General features: G+C 41.5%; 1 protein-coding gene across 3 annotated transcripts in view; it reads left to right on the top strand.

Annotated features, from left to right (window-relative positions):
* Nucleotides 1-17,958, top strand: part of LOC139167862 (prominin-1-A-like) — a 72,153-nt gene that overhangs the window by 28,092 nt on the left and 26,103 nt on the right. For all 3 annotated transcript variants that reach the window (XM_070752913.1, XM_070752912.1, XM_070752914.1), the window contains 8 exons: nt 2,145-2,206; nt 3,304-3,509; nt 8,495-8,615; nt 12,264-12,327; nt 12,458-12,547; nt 14,066-14,256; nt 14,742-14,816; nt 15,648-15,711. In XM_070752913.1, the coding sequence (XP_070609014.1) occupies nt 2,145-2,206; nt 3,304-3,509; nt 8,495-8,615; nt 12,264-12,327; nt 12,458-12,547; nt 14,066-14,256; nt 14,742-14,816; nt 15,648-15,711 (873 nt within the window). The remainder of the gene's footprint in view (nt 1-2,144; nt 2,207-3,303; nt 3,510-8,494; nt 8,616-12,263; nt 12,328-12,457; nt 12,548-14,065; nt 14,257-14,741; nt 14,817-15,647; nt 15,712-17,958) is intronic.

Raw genomic sequence — 17,958 nt, 5'->3', positions numbered from 1 at the left:
TGTTTATTTTAGAATAAATCATATATTTTAACAAGCAAAACCCACACTTATCCTACATATTTTTAATATCTGAAAAGTAGTACATGTCGTCATTTGGTCATGAAACATGTAGGCTATAAAACTGCCTTATCGTAGCTTAAAAAATAAATAAATAAATACTGCAAAACTCATAGAGCCGTCCACAACCTAAACATCTCAATACTGCTGATTTATATTGTTAGCATCTATTAATCTCCTCCCAAGTAATAAATATGGTCCTCAGCCATCAAACTGTTGTTCATCACTGTTCTAGTTTAAAAAGCTATGTAGTCGATATGTTGGCAATTAAGAAAAACTATATAAAAATTGATAAAGGCGCCTTTATTTACATTGTCTATGGAAATTCCCCAGAAAGTCCAGCTGCCTCTTGTACAAAATTGTTACAAGATGATAAATGTTAAACAATTATTTATTAATCATGTCAGTAGAAAGGCTGTTTTACCAGCTTCTCATGATTAGATAGAATAATGGGTACTTTCACTGGTGCAGAGTAGCAGTTCATTGATTGCTACATAGATATATTATAATCTTATAATTTTCAGTTGACTTCCTTGTAGATGTGCCCAATGGCCATGTAGTGTTCATCCGCACAGCATTGCTCAGCAGCTTGTTAGATTATTTGTTATGGCTGTTTTGTATTGCACTCTGTCTATTCCTTCAGATCACTTCAAGCTGATAATCTTTAAAACAGACAAAATTTGCAAAGCATGTAGTATTGCACCACTTAGAGGCAAAGAGGGAATATTGCTTGCAGAGCAGTGGCAATATATATATTTCAAGAACAGGAAAGTTCAGGTAAATGGATTTAAATCTATCATCCAGATATTCCACAGTCAGAATATATATATATAAGATATATATATATATCCTGTGTAATATTTTGAGTGTCTTTGCGACGTTTCGGTGAAATCACATTCACCATCATCAGGCTGAAGTTGTTAGCTTCGTGCTGCTTTGGATATAGTTTATATATTCAAAGTAGCACGAAGTTTACAACTTCAGACTGATGATGGTGAATGTGATTTCACCGAAACGTCGCATAGACACTCAAAATATTACACAGGATATAACCCGAACTCAGAACAATCTACATATATATATATAAATATAACTATATATAACTATTTGTTTTCGTAGATTTTCACGGGTACAGGTATGACGATCTTGGTATATTCGGGTTTCTTCCCATGTAGGATTTAGAAATTTCTGGCGACGTTTTGACGAGGTCCCACTCATCATCTTCAGGCTGGTACTTCGCCCTAGAACAAGGACAGAAGCACCAGCCTGAAGATGACGAGTGGGACCTCGTCAAAACTTCGCCAGAAATTTCTAAATCCTACACGGGAAGAAACCCGAATATACCAAGACCGTCATATATGGAAATGGCCCTGGGTTGGGCCGAGAGGCAAATAAGGAACTGTGATGTTTCTTCAATACACCAGGGTGATTCGACACAAAAATATGTAACCCTTCCCTGGTGCAGAGCTGAAGGGATTGGATACTGTAGCCTAGAGGATAATTCTCTGCCTTACAAGGCAAAGGTTGCAGGTTCAAGTCCCAGTGGGTATGGCTAGCTGATGAGGCCAAAATAAGGCCGAAATAGATCTACTTTATGTGTTCTAAAATGGTATCTTTCTAAGGTTACCAGAAGCCCATAAGCCATGAGATTCTTCCTGCATACCATGTCATTGTAACTTTTTCTTTTCTGGCCACTTAAGTTAGTGATACACCAAACAGAAATATGGGGGAAAGTCAAAATATTGAAATCCTTCTAGGCATTATTTTCACAGGGCTGTCTTGAATGAAAAATGTCTTCACTCTTTTAAAAGCGCTATACATTTTCCATACAGATATGCAGTAGTAAAATGGCTTTACTACCTGGTCACCCCAGTTACAGCCTGGAACTTTCCAGCAAATCCAGGTTTTGGATTATCTATAAATGTTAATAAATAAATGACAGCATTTCTCATCAACCTCTCTGTGCTTCAGCCTGGTCACCCCAGTTACAGACAGGAACTTTCCAGCAAATCCAGGTTTTGGATTATCTATAAATGTTAATAAATACATGACAGCATTTCTCATCAACCTCTCTGTGCTTTCCCTAGATCTCCTGACATACATGATCAACCATCAAGATTTCTTTCAAAACCAGACAGTGTATAAAGAGGTGAATAGAGTGTGATCCTTATGTTGAATGAAATTGTAGAGATGTCTAACACTTGGTATGCTGAGGCCTCCTTGTCCTTTGCTAGATGATAGATTTGGTTAATTGGTTGTGACTTGAAAATAACACTCTGGCTGCTTAGGGGAGGGGGTGTTGGGCAGTAAAAGTAGTAAAACAAGATGGTATCTGAGGTAAATCCAATGGAATATGCCAACTCCTGAAGGCAGTCTTCTGTTTAATCAGCGGTCTCCAAACTACGGCCAGCTGGCCACATGCGGCCCACTGAAGACATTTATCCGGGAAAAGAGAGAGAGAAAGAAAGAAAAGGGAAAGAGAGGGAGGGAAGGAGAAGTGGAGAGGAAGGAAGGAGGAAAGGAAGGAAGGAGAAATGGAGGGAACAAGGAAGAAAGGAAGGAAGGAAGGAAGAATGAAATGAATGGAGGGACAGAGGAAGGAAGGACTGTTTTGGGGGTGGTGGTAATTTTTTTAAACTTTTCTCTCAACATGCATTCAAACAACACAGTGTACCATCTAATTTTCCATGAATAAAATGCAGTATTTTGTTAGTAACTAATATCAATCATCAAAAAAGTTGCAAAAGGTTTTTTTTCTAATTTTGTCATCCAGTTACATTCATTTTCTTTTAATTAAATTTCCTCCTTAATGTTCCTTCAAAAAGTGCAACACCAATTATATTTCTAACTTATTAACCATTATGCCAAAGTGCTTCCTTCTTTCCTTATACATCTTTCATAAGCCAAGAAAACCTTGTATAGCCAATCAGATGTCGACAAAAGAAAATTAAAAACAAAACATAAACATATATGAATTTCAGACCTTCTCCCCCCTCTAAATAGTACATTCCCATTTTGTTTTTTTACTTTAAAACAAGTTATGTGCAATGTACATAGGAATTTGTTCATAGGTTTTTTTATAGTCCGGCCCTCCAACAGTCCGAGGGACAGTGAACTGGCCCCCTGTGTAAAAAGTTTGGGGACCCCTGTGTTTAATGTTTGAGGCCTCTCTCTGCATTATGAAGTAGACAAGCATCTACAGTTTGCTAAGTCTGTTAACTCTTTCTTGCTTCCATCCATGTGTAGTTGCTGAAGTACGAGACGGGCTTCCTGGTTTGCACTGTCCTAGGTCTTCTCTTCATTGTCCTTGTGCCGCTAGTGGGCTTGTACTTCTGTTGCTGCCGTTGCTGTGGACACTGCGGAGGTTTCATGTACCAGAAGCAGAATAAACACACAGCCTGCAAGAGACGGACTCTTTTTTGCTTTCTGCTGGGCATCACTGCTGTTCTTCTGTAAGTTTCGTCCTATGGAGAATAACAGAATGAGCATGTGGGAATGTGGCTTTTATTTATCTTTATTGAAAAGTACTTAAAGATAGCCAAACTGGCGAATTAGCAGTCTTTATTTTTCTCTAGTACGGTATAGGCAAAGAGAAACGAACTGTCAAAGGTACGGGAAAATTCTCTCTGAGGGAAAGGGGCACGTCTCTTAACTATTTATATGTTTCGCAAAGTAGCAAACCCCGTTTGGCATGGCAACAAGTCTCTCGTCAGAACGAACAGCCAATCGGAGGCCAACATGCAAATATAGAACCTTGGGTACCCTCTTCTTCATTAGTATGCACATATTTAACATTTATAGTCTCTGATTTAAAGTAGCTACTCCTGAACCACTGCATTGGTTTAAGTCAGTGTTTCCCAACTGTGGCAATTTGGAGATATCTGGACTTCAACTCCCAGAATTAATAATAATAATAATAATAATAATAATAATAATAATAATAATAATAATAATGTATTGGATTTGTATGCCGCCCCTCTCCGCAGACTCGGGGCGGCTAACAACAATAATAAACACAACATGTACAATCCAATAATAAAAAACAACTAAAAACCCCTATTATAAAACCAAACATATACACAAACATACCATGCATAACTTGTAATGGCCTAGGGGTAAGAGCTATCTCAACTCCCCCATGCCTGGTGGTATTAATGAGTCTTGGGTAGTTTACGAAAAACAGGGAGGGTGGGGGCAGTTCTAATCTCCGGGGGGAGTTGGTTCCAGAGGGCCGGGGCCGCCACAGAGAAGGCTCTTCCCCTGGGGCCCGCCAAACGACATTGTTTAGTCGACGGGACCCGGAGAAGGCCAACTCTGTGGGACCTTATCGGTCACTGGGATTTGTGCGGTAGCACGCGGTTCCGGAAGTAATCTGGTCCATTGCATTCGCTGGCTGGGGAATTCTGGGAGTTGAAGTCCAAATGTCTTCAAGTTGCCAATGTTGGGAAACACTGGTTTAAGTTGACCAAGAATTGTGTAGCACCTTAAAGTTTATAGTTGTATCTCATGAAGTGGGCAGTGATCCATGAAATATGAAGTTATAATACATTGATTATCCTTTAAGTTGCTTCTTGTTGATTTTGCTTCTTGTTGATCTTCTGAAAACCCACCGAAATCAGTTTCCTTGATTTGTATGGATAGTACTAACACAACAGATATTCGTAATGCAATAGGCAGAGTGGCTGAAGGGCAGAGTTAACTGAGATGTGATCCAGTTCTTTTGTCTGCTTGACAAGTCTGTCGGGATTATTTGTACTTGGGAGATGGTTTCCTGGAAGTTGGGCCTAGGATGGGATGGGCCAAGCAGGGAAGCACTACAGGAAGTGACCATGGTGGGAGAGCAGATTCCACGGTGTGGGACTAAACAATTACAGCGTTGCTCTATAGCCAAAGAGTTCAACCATGTGATAGCAGCCGGGAATAGTCCTGGTAATGCTTGATGTTGCCAAAACACCCTTCAGCACTTCTTTTCAGAAACCAGCACATTGTTAAAATGTAAATATGCCCTTGAGCATCTGTGGACTGCACACCCACCCTTATTTTTCCTTACAGAAATTCCCTCACATTGGAGAGAGCCCTTAATATATGATTTATTTCCATAGTACAGTGATACCTCGTCTTACAAATGCCTTGTCATACAAACTTTTCGAGATACAAACCCGGGGTTTAAGAGTTTTTTGCCTCTTCTTACAAACTATTTTCACCTTACAAACCCACCGCCGCTGCTGGGATGCCCCACCTCCGGACTTCTGTTGCCAGCGAAGCACCTGTTTTTTGCGCTGCTGGGATTCCCCTGAGGCTCCCCTCCATGGGAAACTCCACCTCCGGACTTCTGTGTTTTTGGGGTGCTGCAGGGGAATCCCAGCAGCGCAAAAACGGGCGCTTCACTGGCAACAGAAGTCTGGAGGTGAGGTTTCCCAGCGAGAGGAGCCTCAGTGAAATTGCAGCATCGCAAAAACACATGGGGTTTCGAGGACTTCTGTGTTTTTGTGATGCTGCGATTTCACTGATGCTCCCTTCGCTGGGAAACCCCACCTCCGGACTTCAGTTGCCAACGAAGCACTCGTTTTTGTGATGCTGGGATTCCCCAGCAGCATCGCAAAAACACAGAAATACGGAAGTGGGGTTTCCCATGGAGGGGAGCCTCAGGGGAATCCCAGCAGCACAAAAATGGGCGCTTCAAGTGGCTGGCAAAAGGGGTGAATTTTGGGCTTGCACACATTAATCGCTTTTCCATTGATTCCTATGGGAAACATTGTTTCGTCTTACAAACTTTTCACTTTAAGAATCTCTTCCCGGAACCAATTAAGTTCGTAAGACAAGGTATCACTGTATTTCCAGAAGGACACAAAAAGCAAAGTTAGCCATGATGTATTTTTGTTAATTAGTTTAGTTTACTTTATTGTCATTGCACCTTGTACAACGAAGTTAAATGCCATCTTCATTGTACACTGTAACTATAAAAATAAAACATTAAACCTACATCTTTCACAATCTATATAATTGAACTGAAAGCCCCGGATGTTGCATTAATATTGCATTATACACAGTGATGGGCTCCTACGGGTACGCTCAGGCACACAGTACTGGTAGCAAAATTTGGAGCTCCACCCAAGAACACCCAATTTGCACTGAAATATGTTGAAACAAAATGCATAAGCCACGTCCACAGTGTGGGAGCAAAAATTTTGGTAGCCCATCACTGATTACACAGTAGCATCCAATATGGTAACTGCCTTGGGATAGGAGCCGTTTTTCAGCCTATTTGTCCTTGTTTTTATTATTCTGTACCGTGTGCCAGATGGTAATAGTTCGAAAAAGGGTGCCCAGGATGAGATGGATCTTTAAGAATGTTTTGAACTTTCTTAAGGCAGCGGGAGCCATAAAGCTCTTCCAAAGAGGGGAGAGGGCAACCAATGATCCCTTGGGCAATGACGTTAACCCTCTGGGGTGCTGTCCTATCTGCCACAGTGCAAGTGGCAAACCACACAGGTGCAGTAAGTTAAAATACTCTCTGTGGTGCAGCGGTACAAGGTCACCAGGAGTATTCCATTCAGTTGTTTCTTGAGAAGTCTCAGGTAGTATAATCTCTGCTGGCCTCTTTTGACCGGAGCTGCAATGTGAGAGCCCCAGGTCAGGTCCTCTTTTATGATAACACCAGTGAAGGACTGCTGTCTTCAGGGCTACCAGTGCACCCATTAAAGCCATCGCGGGCATGGCGGTGCGGGATTTGGCTTCTGCGCATGCACAGCATGTGATTTTCACCGACATTTTTGCTTCCGTGCATGCGCAGCAGCAAAAAATTGGCAAAAATCATCGAAATCTCACTCCTGCAAGCATCTTCGCAGAAAATTACACTTGCTGCGCATGTACAGAAACCAAATCTTGCACAGGGGAGTGCGTGTGTCGGGGGCGCACATCTGCATTTACATCCTGAAAATTGCAACCGGAGCGTAGCACCCGACTGTTCTGTTAACAGGCCATCTTTGTTTGACTTTTAGCAGATGGAAATTCCTGTGTATAGCTGAAGGGCCATATTCAGGTTTAACCTATGCTAAAGTCCAAACGATGTCTTTCCTTCCCTGACCTAAGCACATTCCACAAATTCCTCACTCACCTGTAGTGTTGTACCTTTCCCATTGGATAAACTTTGCTGCAGTATTGTGCAATCGTTTTGTATTGGACCTGGCTTGTCACATGTATCCTATCCTCTAGATCAGTGTTTCCCAACCTTGGCAACTTGAAGATATCTGGACTTCAACTCCCAGAATTCCCCAGCCAGCATGGGAATTCTGGGAGTTGAAGTCCAGATATCTTCAAGTTGCCAAGGTTGGGAAACACTGCTCTAGATGTCTGTTTATAATAAAATGAGGTCCCCTTACCTTGGTCAAGGTTGTCTCACCTTGAACAAATTCATGTCTGTGCCTTCTGATTTGGAGAAATCCCGAGGTGACCCAATAGGAGCGGGGGAATGTCTTCAGCCAGGCTCTAAAGGTTTCCCTGGAACCGGAGGAGGGTAAAACACCCTTCTCCACCACCCCCAGCCCCTGGAGGCTCTCTGGAAGCCAAAAACGCCCTCCCAGAGCCTCTGTGCCAGCCAAAAATCAGATGTCCAGCATACACATGCACGTTGGAGCTAAGCTAGGGCAACGGCTCGCATGCCAGCAGATATGGCTTTGTGTGCCACCTGGGCGCTCGTGCCATAGGTTCGCCATCACTGGTATAGAATAAGGGACTCAACATGCATCCCTGTGGTGCACCAGTGTTAAGAATAGGGGATGAAGAGCTTTGGTTACCTAATCTGACCCTCTGAGAGCAACCAGACAGGAAATCCATAAGCCAAAGGCAGAATGCAGACAGGATTACAAAGAGATTGTGCATGGCATTGTTAACCACAAGTGAATTGATGGAGTTAGAGAGAGAAGGTGCTACAGAATGAAAAAAAAAATATGTTGACAAATCACATAACTAGGGGATTCCAAGCTGAAATCAAACCATGATTCTGTAATGTGAGAAAGAATACAAGGCATTAAGTGCGGACTCTGAACCATAGTTATTTTTTCCTTCTATTATGCTCGGCTTCACACATAATGCTAAGGTATTTTTTTAAAAGTATTGTTGAATATAATAATCTAGTTCATAGGTAACTTTAAGGCAGAATTGGTGGTTTCATACATCATGAAAAGCCAAAAAAAACCCTCTACTCATTTACCTGTAAACATTTTTACAAAATTTGTATTCATATAGCTTTTCAAATACACAACATCACTGTCTAAGTAAATTTTTCTTCGTTCACTCACTCACTCACTTATATTTATATCTTGCCCCAGTTGGACAAGACCTCAAACTATTGCTAAGTTTGCAGCCTGTTGAATGATGTTACTAGTTGTCCTTCACAATTTTGTTCTTCTCTTTTTTTTTACTTCTTCTGCTAAAGGGCTGGAGATATATGTGCATATGTCAGCAACCAGCGTATATCCCAGGGTCTGGACAAAGGTTTTGTCATTTTCAACAATACAGTGAGCAACCTGAATGCTTATATCAATTCTATACCTGAGGTAAATATGACATACTCTATATCCGTTATGGCAAAGCTTTTTTTCCTCAGGTGCTGAAAAAGCGTGGGCATGCACTATCGTGCATATGCGAGTGCCCACACCCATAATTCAATGCCTTGGGAGGGCAAAAACAGCTTCCCCACCCCTGCAGGCCCCCTGGAAGCTGGAAATGGCCTGTTTTTCAACTTCTGGTGGGCCCAATAGGCTCGCGTTTCACTCTCACCAGACTCGAAGGGCTTCCCTGGAGCCAGGAGAGGGTTAAAATGCCTTCCCCCATTCTCCTGGACACTCTCTGGAAGCCAAAAATGCCCTTCCAGCAACCGATTAGGTTCCACAGAGTTGGCCTTCTCTGGGTCTCGTCGACTAAACAATGCCGTTTGGCGGGACCCAGGGGAAGAGCCTTCTCTGTGGCGGCCCCGACCCTCTGGAACTAGCTCCCTCCGGAGATTAGAACTGCCCCCACCCTCCTTGCCTTTCGTAAACTCCTTAAAACCCACCTCTGCCGTCAAGCATGGGGGAATTGAAACATCTCCCCCGGGTCTATACAGTTTATGCATGGTATGTTTGTATGTATGTTTGTTTTTAATACAGTGGAACCCCGACATAAGAGCTGCTCTACTTAAGAGCAACTCGAGATAAGAGCTGGGAGGGGAGAGATATTTTTGTTCTACTTACAAGCCCAAATTCGAGATACAAGCGCCAAGGAGCTGTCTCCTGAAGCCAAACGCTAACTTCCGCGTTCGGCTTCAGGAGACAGCTGCGAAGCGGCGCGCATGTTTTAAAAGGTTGCAGCCGGCCTGGGGGGCTCGGGGGGTGGTGCTTGCAGCTTTCTTTCTTGCTCTTTTTCTTTCTCTCTTTTACCTTCCCTTCCTCTATTTCTTCTTTTCTTTCTCCTTCCCACCTTCTTCCCTCCCTCCCTCCCTTCACTCATTCCTCTCTTACTCTCCCCTTTCATAAGTTTCCTTGCTTCCTTCCTCTGTTCCTGTCCCTTCCCCCTTTCTTTCTTTCTTTCTTGCTCTTTTTCTTTCTCTCTTTTACCTTCCCTTCCTCTATTTCTTCTTTTCTTTCTCCTTCCCACCTTCTTCCCTCCCTCCCTCCCTTCACTCATTCCTCTCTTACTCTCCCCTTTCATAAGTTTCCTTGCTTCCTTCCTCTGTTCCTGTCCCTTCCCTCTTTCCTTCCTTCCTTCCCACCCTCCGTCCATTCATTCACCCATTCCTCTCTTGATCGCTTAAAGCCGGTCCCTGGTGCAAAAAGGGTTGGGGACCTCTGTCCTACAGGATTGGGTGGCAGAGAAGTTGAACATATGTAAATTTAAAAGTTTAAGAAAGTTTACAAGTTAAGTGAAAGAAACTTCATTATTCATTTATATGTACATGTACATTTCTTCATTAAAAACATGTCTTTCTGCATAATTTAGACTAACTTTGTGAGTTTTTTGAGGGCTGGAACCAATTAAAATTATTTACATTAATTCCTATGGGGAAAAGTCGTTCGAGATAAGAGCTGCTCGACTTAAGAGCCCAGGTCCGGAACGAATTAAACTCGTATCTCGAGGTACCACTGTAATGGGTTTTTTAGTGTTTTTTCTTAAATTATTAGATTTGTTGTACATTGTTTTATTGTTGCTGTGAGCTGCCCTGAGTCTACGGAGAGGGGCGTCATACAAATCTAATCAATCAATCAATCAATCTGTACGAGCCAAAAATCAGTTGACCAGCACACATGTGCACGTTGGAGCTGAGCTGAGAGGTTTCTGTTTCAAGCATTGTTGTTTGAATGACCAGCACCTCTAATCTTTAACCAGCAAAAGGTTAAAGTTCTATTTAATCATGTGCCAGCAAATATGGCTCTGCGTGCCACCTGTGGCACCTGTGCCATAGGTTCTCCATCACTGCTCTATATCATGATGGAGAACCTTTTTTGTCTCAGGTGCCAAAAGGGTGTGTTTGAGAGTAATAGCGTGAGTGAGTGTGCCCACACTCATAATGCAATGCCCCCCCATGCACACAACTCCAGCACTGCCCCTCTGTGCATGCTGTCAGACCTCACTGAAGCTTTCAGACTTCTGGAAAGCCCGTTGGGCTATTTTTCGCTGTCCCCAAGGTTCAAGAAAGCCTCCTAAAACCTGGAAGTTCAGAAACAAACTTCTGGTTGGCCTATTGGCCCCTGGAGGCGTTCCTGAAGCCTTGGAAGAGCAAAACCAGTCGAAAATCAGCTGGCCAGCTGCCTTACATAGATATGATATGGCTCTGCACGCCACCTGTGGCAATGTGCCATAGGTTCTCCATCATTGCTCTATGTTATATCTTTACTGCTCTACCTTATCCTCTGTTTTTCATACTCTATTCTGTATCAGTCCCATTTACCACCTTAGTTTTCATTATCAAAAAAAGTGGTTGGCGAGCTTTATCTCCAATGAGACTATGCCAGAATTGGAGAGCTGTTAGTCAGATGGCCCTGCTCCATACTTCAGGATAGGAGAGCATTTAGAGTCATAAAGGTGACTGTAATGCACAAGTTGCAGTTCATGGAAAGGTACATCCTTCCAGAAGGTGTCTCCCCAAGTTATGGAGGAATTCGATGTATTGATTTGATTTATTGGATTTATATGCTGCCCCTCTCTGCAAACTCGGGGCGGCTCACAACAAGGTAAAAACAATACATAATAACAAATCCAATACCCACCAATCCAATTACAATTTAAGCTAAAAATGTAAGCTAAATTAATTGGTTGGTATCAACTCTTTTTACTTGAAATGAGCTAGCACAGGAAATACATAATGTCCAATCCAATTATTCATCTAGCTGCTGTATTCCGTGCTATTGGATATTTCTAGACCAGTGGTTCTCAACTTGGGGGTCGGGACCCCTTTGGGGGTTGAATGACCATTTCACAAGGTTCGCCTGAGACCCTAGGAAAAGACAAATTTCCCCTGGCATTAGGAACTAAAGCTTCTATTCTGGCATCTTGGAACATATTTTTACAATCCGACCAATCAGGTATTTACAGTGGGGGCGTCTCTCTGATCTTCCTGCCAATCAGCACAAAGCTCTGTTGGGAGAATTGGCACTAGACTTATGGTTGGGGGTCACCACAACACGAGGAACTGTATTAAGGGGTTGCGGCCTTAGAAAGGTTGAGAACCACTGTTCTAGACTATCTTCAAAATTAGCCACATCACTTCCCCTCTTCCTCCCTCCCTCCCTCATTTACCTCCAGAGACCAGATATTGCATTTATTTATATATCATATTTTTTTTCGGTGACAAAATATTCATAGGACAGTTACTTAGAAGTAGTCCAGTAACATCTTCAACAAATATAGTTGCAGGGCAATATAGGACCTTTTCCCCCCTATGTGGCATATATTTCAGTCTTTGATGTTTATATAATAATTCTTTTGTTCAACAATTCTGATGGTTACAGCGACTTTGCCAACTGAATATACAAATAATCAATATATGACTTTATATCTGGCCAACATATAGGAGGGCCTTTTGGTACAATAAAATATTTTAATAATGTTGTGTTCAAATTGTATATGACATCCCGTGTCTTTCCCCAATCTCCATGAATCCAGAGTTCAGGATTTCAGTTTTGTGCACTTCTCATCTAAAATGGGATTTTATTTCATCTCTCCCACAGGGGATTAATGAAATCGTCAGCTCTAGTAAAGTGCCATTGGAGGAAATCAGTGATAAAGTGTCGAGTAAGTTTATGCCTTGGGTACAATATGTACAAAATACAAAATTTAAAAGGCCATGGGATTTTACAGGGAATGGGCAGTGGAAAAAGTATTTCTATTAGTAACTTTGTGTTGATGCTTTCCTTCTTTGCAGATATTGGCGATATCTTGGGGACCAAGATTAAGGATAAACTAGGTGGACGAGCAACGAAATTATTAGACACAACTGAGAAACTTCTTCAAGGTACTGAACGAGAGACTAGATTGGGAAATGATATTGGGGTATAATAGTAGAGTGGAAGCACAGATACATTGGTAACAGAGGTCAACCCAGAAGTTGAAGGAACTTTTACAGAAAGTTCTCATGAAAAACACCCTAGACTTTGTTAGAATTCCAGACATTTGCCAGCATCATCATAAGAGATGCTATGACAAGGAAAAAGTTCTTGTTTTTCCTCCCAGAGCAAAATCATGGGAACTCAAAGACTATGAAACTGCTGGAGACGTATTGATCAACTGCATCATGTTTTAGATGTTTGAGGGGTAATTTTCTGTAGACAAAATCAGTGCCAGTCTTTGAAGTAGACCAGTTGAAGAAACAGACATTTAAAGGGATTTTAGGAATGTCATTTATTGTCATAGAATATAATAACAGAATCTTGGTAGCCTGTCCAAGTTTCTTTAGGTCCCATAGTAGAAACATAGAAACATAGAAGACTGACGGCAGAAAAAGACCACATGGTCCCTCTAGTCTGCCCTTATACTATTTCCTGTATTTTATCTTATAATGGATATATGTTTATCCCAGGCATGTTTAAATTACTGTGGACTTACCAACCACGTCTGCTGGAAGTTTGTTCCAAGGATCTACTACTCTTTCAGTAAAATAATATTTTCTCATGTTGCTTTTGATCTTTCCCCCAACTAACTTCAGATTGTGTCCCCTTGTTCTTGTGTTCACTTTCCTATTAAAAACACTTCCCTCCTGGACCTTATTTAACCCTTTAACATATTCAAATGTTTCGATCATGTCCCCCCTTTTCCTTCTGTCCTCCAGACTATACAGATTGAGTTCATGAAGTCTTTCCTGATACGTTTTATACTTAAGACCTTCCACCATTCTTGTAGCCCGTCTTTGGACCCGTTCAATTTTGTCAATATCTTTTTGTAGGTGAGGTCTCCAGAACTGAACACAGTACTCCAAATGTGGTCTCACCAGCGCTCTATATAAGGGGATCACAATCTCCCTCTTCCTGCTTGTTATACCTCTAGCTATGCAGCCAAGCATCCTACTTGCTTTTCCCACCACCCGACCACACTGCTCACCCATTTTGAGACTGTCAGAAATCACTACCCCTAAATCCTTCTCTTCTGAAGTTTTTGCTAACACAGAACTGCCAATGCAATACTCAGATTGAGGATTCCTTTTCCCCAAGTGCATTATTTTACATTTGGAAACATTAAACTGCAGTTTCCATTGCTTTGACCATTTATCTAGTAAAGCTAAATCATTTACTATATTACAGACCCCTCCAGGAAGTATACCAAACAAAATCAAGGTGCCATTACTTTGAGCTTCTTCCTCACACTTTCTTCTATTTCTGGACTATGTAATATCATGTCCAACTCTTTCCTTAATGATTTCTTGTATCTTGCACAAGATCAGTTCTGAGTTCTGTTACAATCAAGAACTAAGTGAACACTTCAGGTTGGAGAATTCTTCCTGTCTTTACTCTGTCCTTCTTACTTTTTTACAAAATAGATATTGAGAGCATAGGCCAGGAACTCCAAAAAGTCAACAAGACTGGCGATCGCTTGAAGGAAATGCAAAATGAACTGAACAAAAATCTGACTGACCTGAGAACCAGCCTCAATAGCACTCTGAAAAAATGTGGCAGTCCATGTGAGAAAGTGTCCGTAGAGAACCTGACACCTGAGGCCAATTTTGATACGGTAGAGTGGGGTTTGGAATAGAGAGAAATATTTGGATGGGCAAAGGGGATTATTTGACAGCATAGGAAAAGACCTGATTAGTTCATGAGTATGGTGAATTGGTCAGTGTATTTGGGAATCGGGGCATAAAAGTGCAATTCATGAAACATTTTAAAAAATCAGGCTAAGGAAGCATAATGTAATTGGGATAAGACTGCTGAGATAATTGACCCATGGGAGGATGAATCCAGAAGCCATAAGATCAAATGTGCACCAATTGTAACACAATATAGGATAGGTTACGACATAGAAGCATGTTTTCAAGATGTCTAGATCTGTGTTAATTAACTCTTAGTCATCCATATGTATACACACATTTCTATGTGGCAGCTGTTGCTTCATGTGTTTTCACTTCATCCCACTTGAAATGTAGTACATTCCCCATTGTTTAATTAGGGTCAATCAAACAATAAAAATGTATGTTTCTGCATTATTTCTTTCTGCAGATCCCTGATGTCAGTGATCTAATTAATTCGATATCTAATCTGGCAAGTCTGAATCTGAACAGTAGTATAGAAAAGGTAACATCCTCCTTTTCTTCTACAATTATCTTTTCAGGTATCTACTCCCATTTATTGCCAGTGCAATAAACTGGGCTGCCCATGATAGGACCAGGACTAAATGGTCACTTCAACAATCATTGGTCATTGTTTGGAGCCATTTTGTTCATGGACTGATGAGCCCTGTTTATTTGAGACCTGTCCTATCTCCCCTAAAGCAGTGATTTTCAACCTTTTTTGAGCCACGGCACATTTTTTACATTTACAAAACCCTGGGGCACATTGAGTGGGGCGGGGAGGGGGGGGGGCTAAAAAAAGTTTGGACAAAAAAATTCTCTCTCTCTCCCTTCCTTCCTTCCTCTTTCTCTCTCTCTCTCCATCCCTCTTTCTTTCTCTTCCTTCCTTCCTCTTTTTTTTGCTCTCTTTCTCTCCCTCCTTACCTCCCTCTATGTCTTTCTCTCTCTCTCCTTCCCTCCCTCTCTTTCTCTCTCTCTCTTGCTCTCTCTCTCTTGCTCTCTATCTTGCTTTCTTTCTCTTGTTCTCTTTCTCTCTCTCTTGCTTTCTTTCTTTCTCTTTCTTTCTCTCTCTCTTGCTTTCTTTCTCTCTCTGAGCTTCGCGGCACACCTGACTATGTCTTGCGGCACACTAGTGTGCCAAGGCACACTGGTTGAAAAACACTGCTCTAAAGGGATTAAATCTGTCAATTTGGGAAAATGGCAAACCTATCTTCTTGGAGCTTTGCTTTTTGTTCAACAATTTGGGGTCATATTTTACTTGACTTACATTCTGAGATCTGAGCTTTGTTTGATGTGTCTTCATCTGTGTTTGACTGTATCTTTTTTTTGCTTGTAGGCAAGAAATTTCATAGAAGAAATACCACAAAAAGTCTCTAATGAAACCAAAGATGACATGTCTGGTAAGGAACCCAATCATAGATCTCTTCTTCATTTCACACATTGTTCTGTGGCTTCCAAAGGCCTGTAGGTATAAGATTATTATTCACATGAGTGACATTATATATGGGGAGGGGGTGCATTTATAAGAAAAGGTCTGACCTGTCCCACCCCGTTTATGGATACCTTACAAGCATCCCCCCTTCAGCTAAATACAGTTTTCCAATATCCCCTATCTTTCCAAAAGAAAGGTTTCTATTTTCCTCCTCACAAATGTAATTAATTTATAATGTATGTAAGAAATTTATATCTCATATTTCCATAGTCATAGAAATAGAAGAGAACTTTTGGGCACATTAATTGAGTTTCTACCTTAATGCAGAAGTTTAAAATAATGCCCGAGGGACACCTATGTTTCCCACACTTGGTGCCACTATCCAACTGTGATCTTTGGAAGTATTTTCTAACATTCCGCTAGAGTTTCTCTTCCTGTTTCTTATGACCATCGTTCCATCTCAGGGATAGAGAACATGTCTTGACTTCTATATGTCACCTATTTATTTACTTGAAAAGTGCTGTTATATTCTCCTTCCAAAATATTTGATCAGGTCTAAACATACCAATTTGCTTTGACTTTGCTTTAAAAATAAGAGTTACCTTTTAATCCTTTTGTTACTCTTTTCTGCAAATTTTTAACTGAAGCTCTATTAAAATGTGGGACCAAGAACTGGACACCGTACTCAGAATAGAATGTAATTATAACTTTTCCTGACGAGGTAAATGAAGTTCTGTTCAGTCTAAAACTGCATTTGACTTCTGAGGAGCTATATTTTGAGTTGCCAATTCCTATCCAATTGTAAGACACCCCCCCCCCCAAAGATTTAGCATTATTAGTGTTCTGTCGGGCTCTCTGGTAGTCTCCTCCCAAAAATTCACAGGTACAAATTTCAGACACACACACGTTTGAAAATTCAAAACAATGTTCTTTATAATGAAAATTCACTTAAACCAAGCCCTCTTTTGGTATAGCAAAGAGCACTCGTCTCCAAACAAACTGGTAATTGGTACAAGTCCCTTATCAGTTCTGTGATACTTAGCTTGCAGCTGTGAGGCAATTCACAGTCCTTCTTCTTTCACAAAGTGAAACACACTTTGCTCTGGTTTTGTTTCAAAGCGGGGGGAAATCAGCACACAAAAGGTCAAAGTCAGTAAAGCAGTCATGAAACACAAGGATCAGATAATCCTCCACAATGGCCAAACCCACAGGCTGCTATTTATAGCAGCCTCACTAATTACCACAGCCCCACCCAACCACAGGTGGCCTCATTTTCTTTGATAATAATCTCTCAGTTGTTGCTGCCTATGCATCGCTCTCCGCATGCGTGGCTGTATCATTAACTCTTGTTCTGAATCTGAGGAGGAGCTAGATAATTGATCTCCTTCTGAGCTGTCTGCCACACTCTCCTCCTCCCTGTCACTCATGTCTTCTTGGTCAGAGGAGCCTTCATCAGCAGATTCCACCAGGGGCAAAACAGGCCTGCAGCGTGTGGATGACTCCCCCACATCCACAGTCCTTGGGGCAGGAGCTGGGCCAGAGCTAACCACAACAATTAGGGACCGTCTCATGCTGCATACCTCCCAGAGACCAATAAGAGCTCACAGGTTTAGCCTTCTCTGGATCCCATCGACTAAGCAATGCAAGTTGACGGGACTATGGGGGAGGGCCTTCTCTGTGGCTGCCCCAGCTCTATGGAACCAACTTCCCCCCGATATCCGTACTGCTCCCACCATGCTGGCCTTTCGTAAAGCTACGAAGACCTAGCTTTGCCGACAGGCCTGGGGGACATAAATTCACAGCTTGATGGCCAACTGTAAGAATGGTGTGTATGCACATGAGTGTGGTTTTCTTTTTATAATAACTTTTTAATGGTTTTTTTTAGTTTGTTATGTTTTAACTTTAGCTAACTGTTTGACTTCTTCTACTGTTTTGTATTTATTTTTATTGTTCTTATATCGTTGTTGTAAGCCGCCCTGAGTCCTTCGGGATTGGGTGGAATAGAAGTCAATCAATCAATCAATCAATCAATCAATCAATCAATCAACCAACCAGACAGACAGACAGACAGACAGACAGACAGACAAAGAAAGAAACAATCAGGCCAGATATCCTTCCATGCTCTCTACCTATTATTTATTTTATTTTTCCCTAAGTGAACATCTCCCTTTGTGTTATTAGTACATTTGCTTTTGTGGTTTTTCTCAAATCTCTC

Source organism: Erythrolamprus reginae, chromosome 5, assembly GCF_031021105.1.
Source record: "Erythrolamprus reginae isolate rEryReg1 chromosome 5, rEryReg1.hap1, whole genome shotgun sequence".
Lineage (NCBI taxonomy): Eukaryota > Metazoa > Chordata > Lepidosauria > Squamata > Dipsadidae > Erythrolamprus > Erythrolamprus reginae.
Note: the sequence above shows the minus strand (reverse complement) of the source record. Positions and strands in the feature narration are given on the sequence as shown.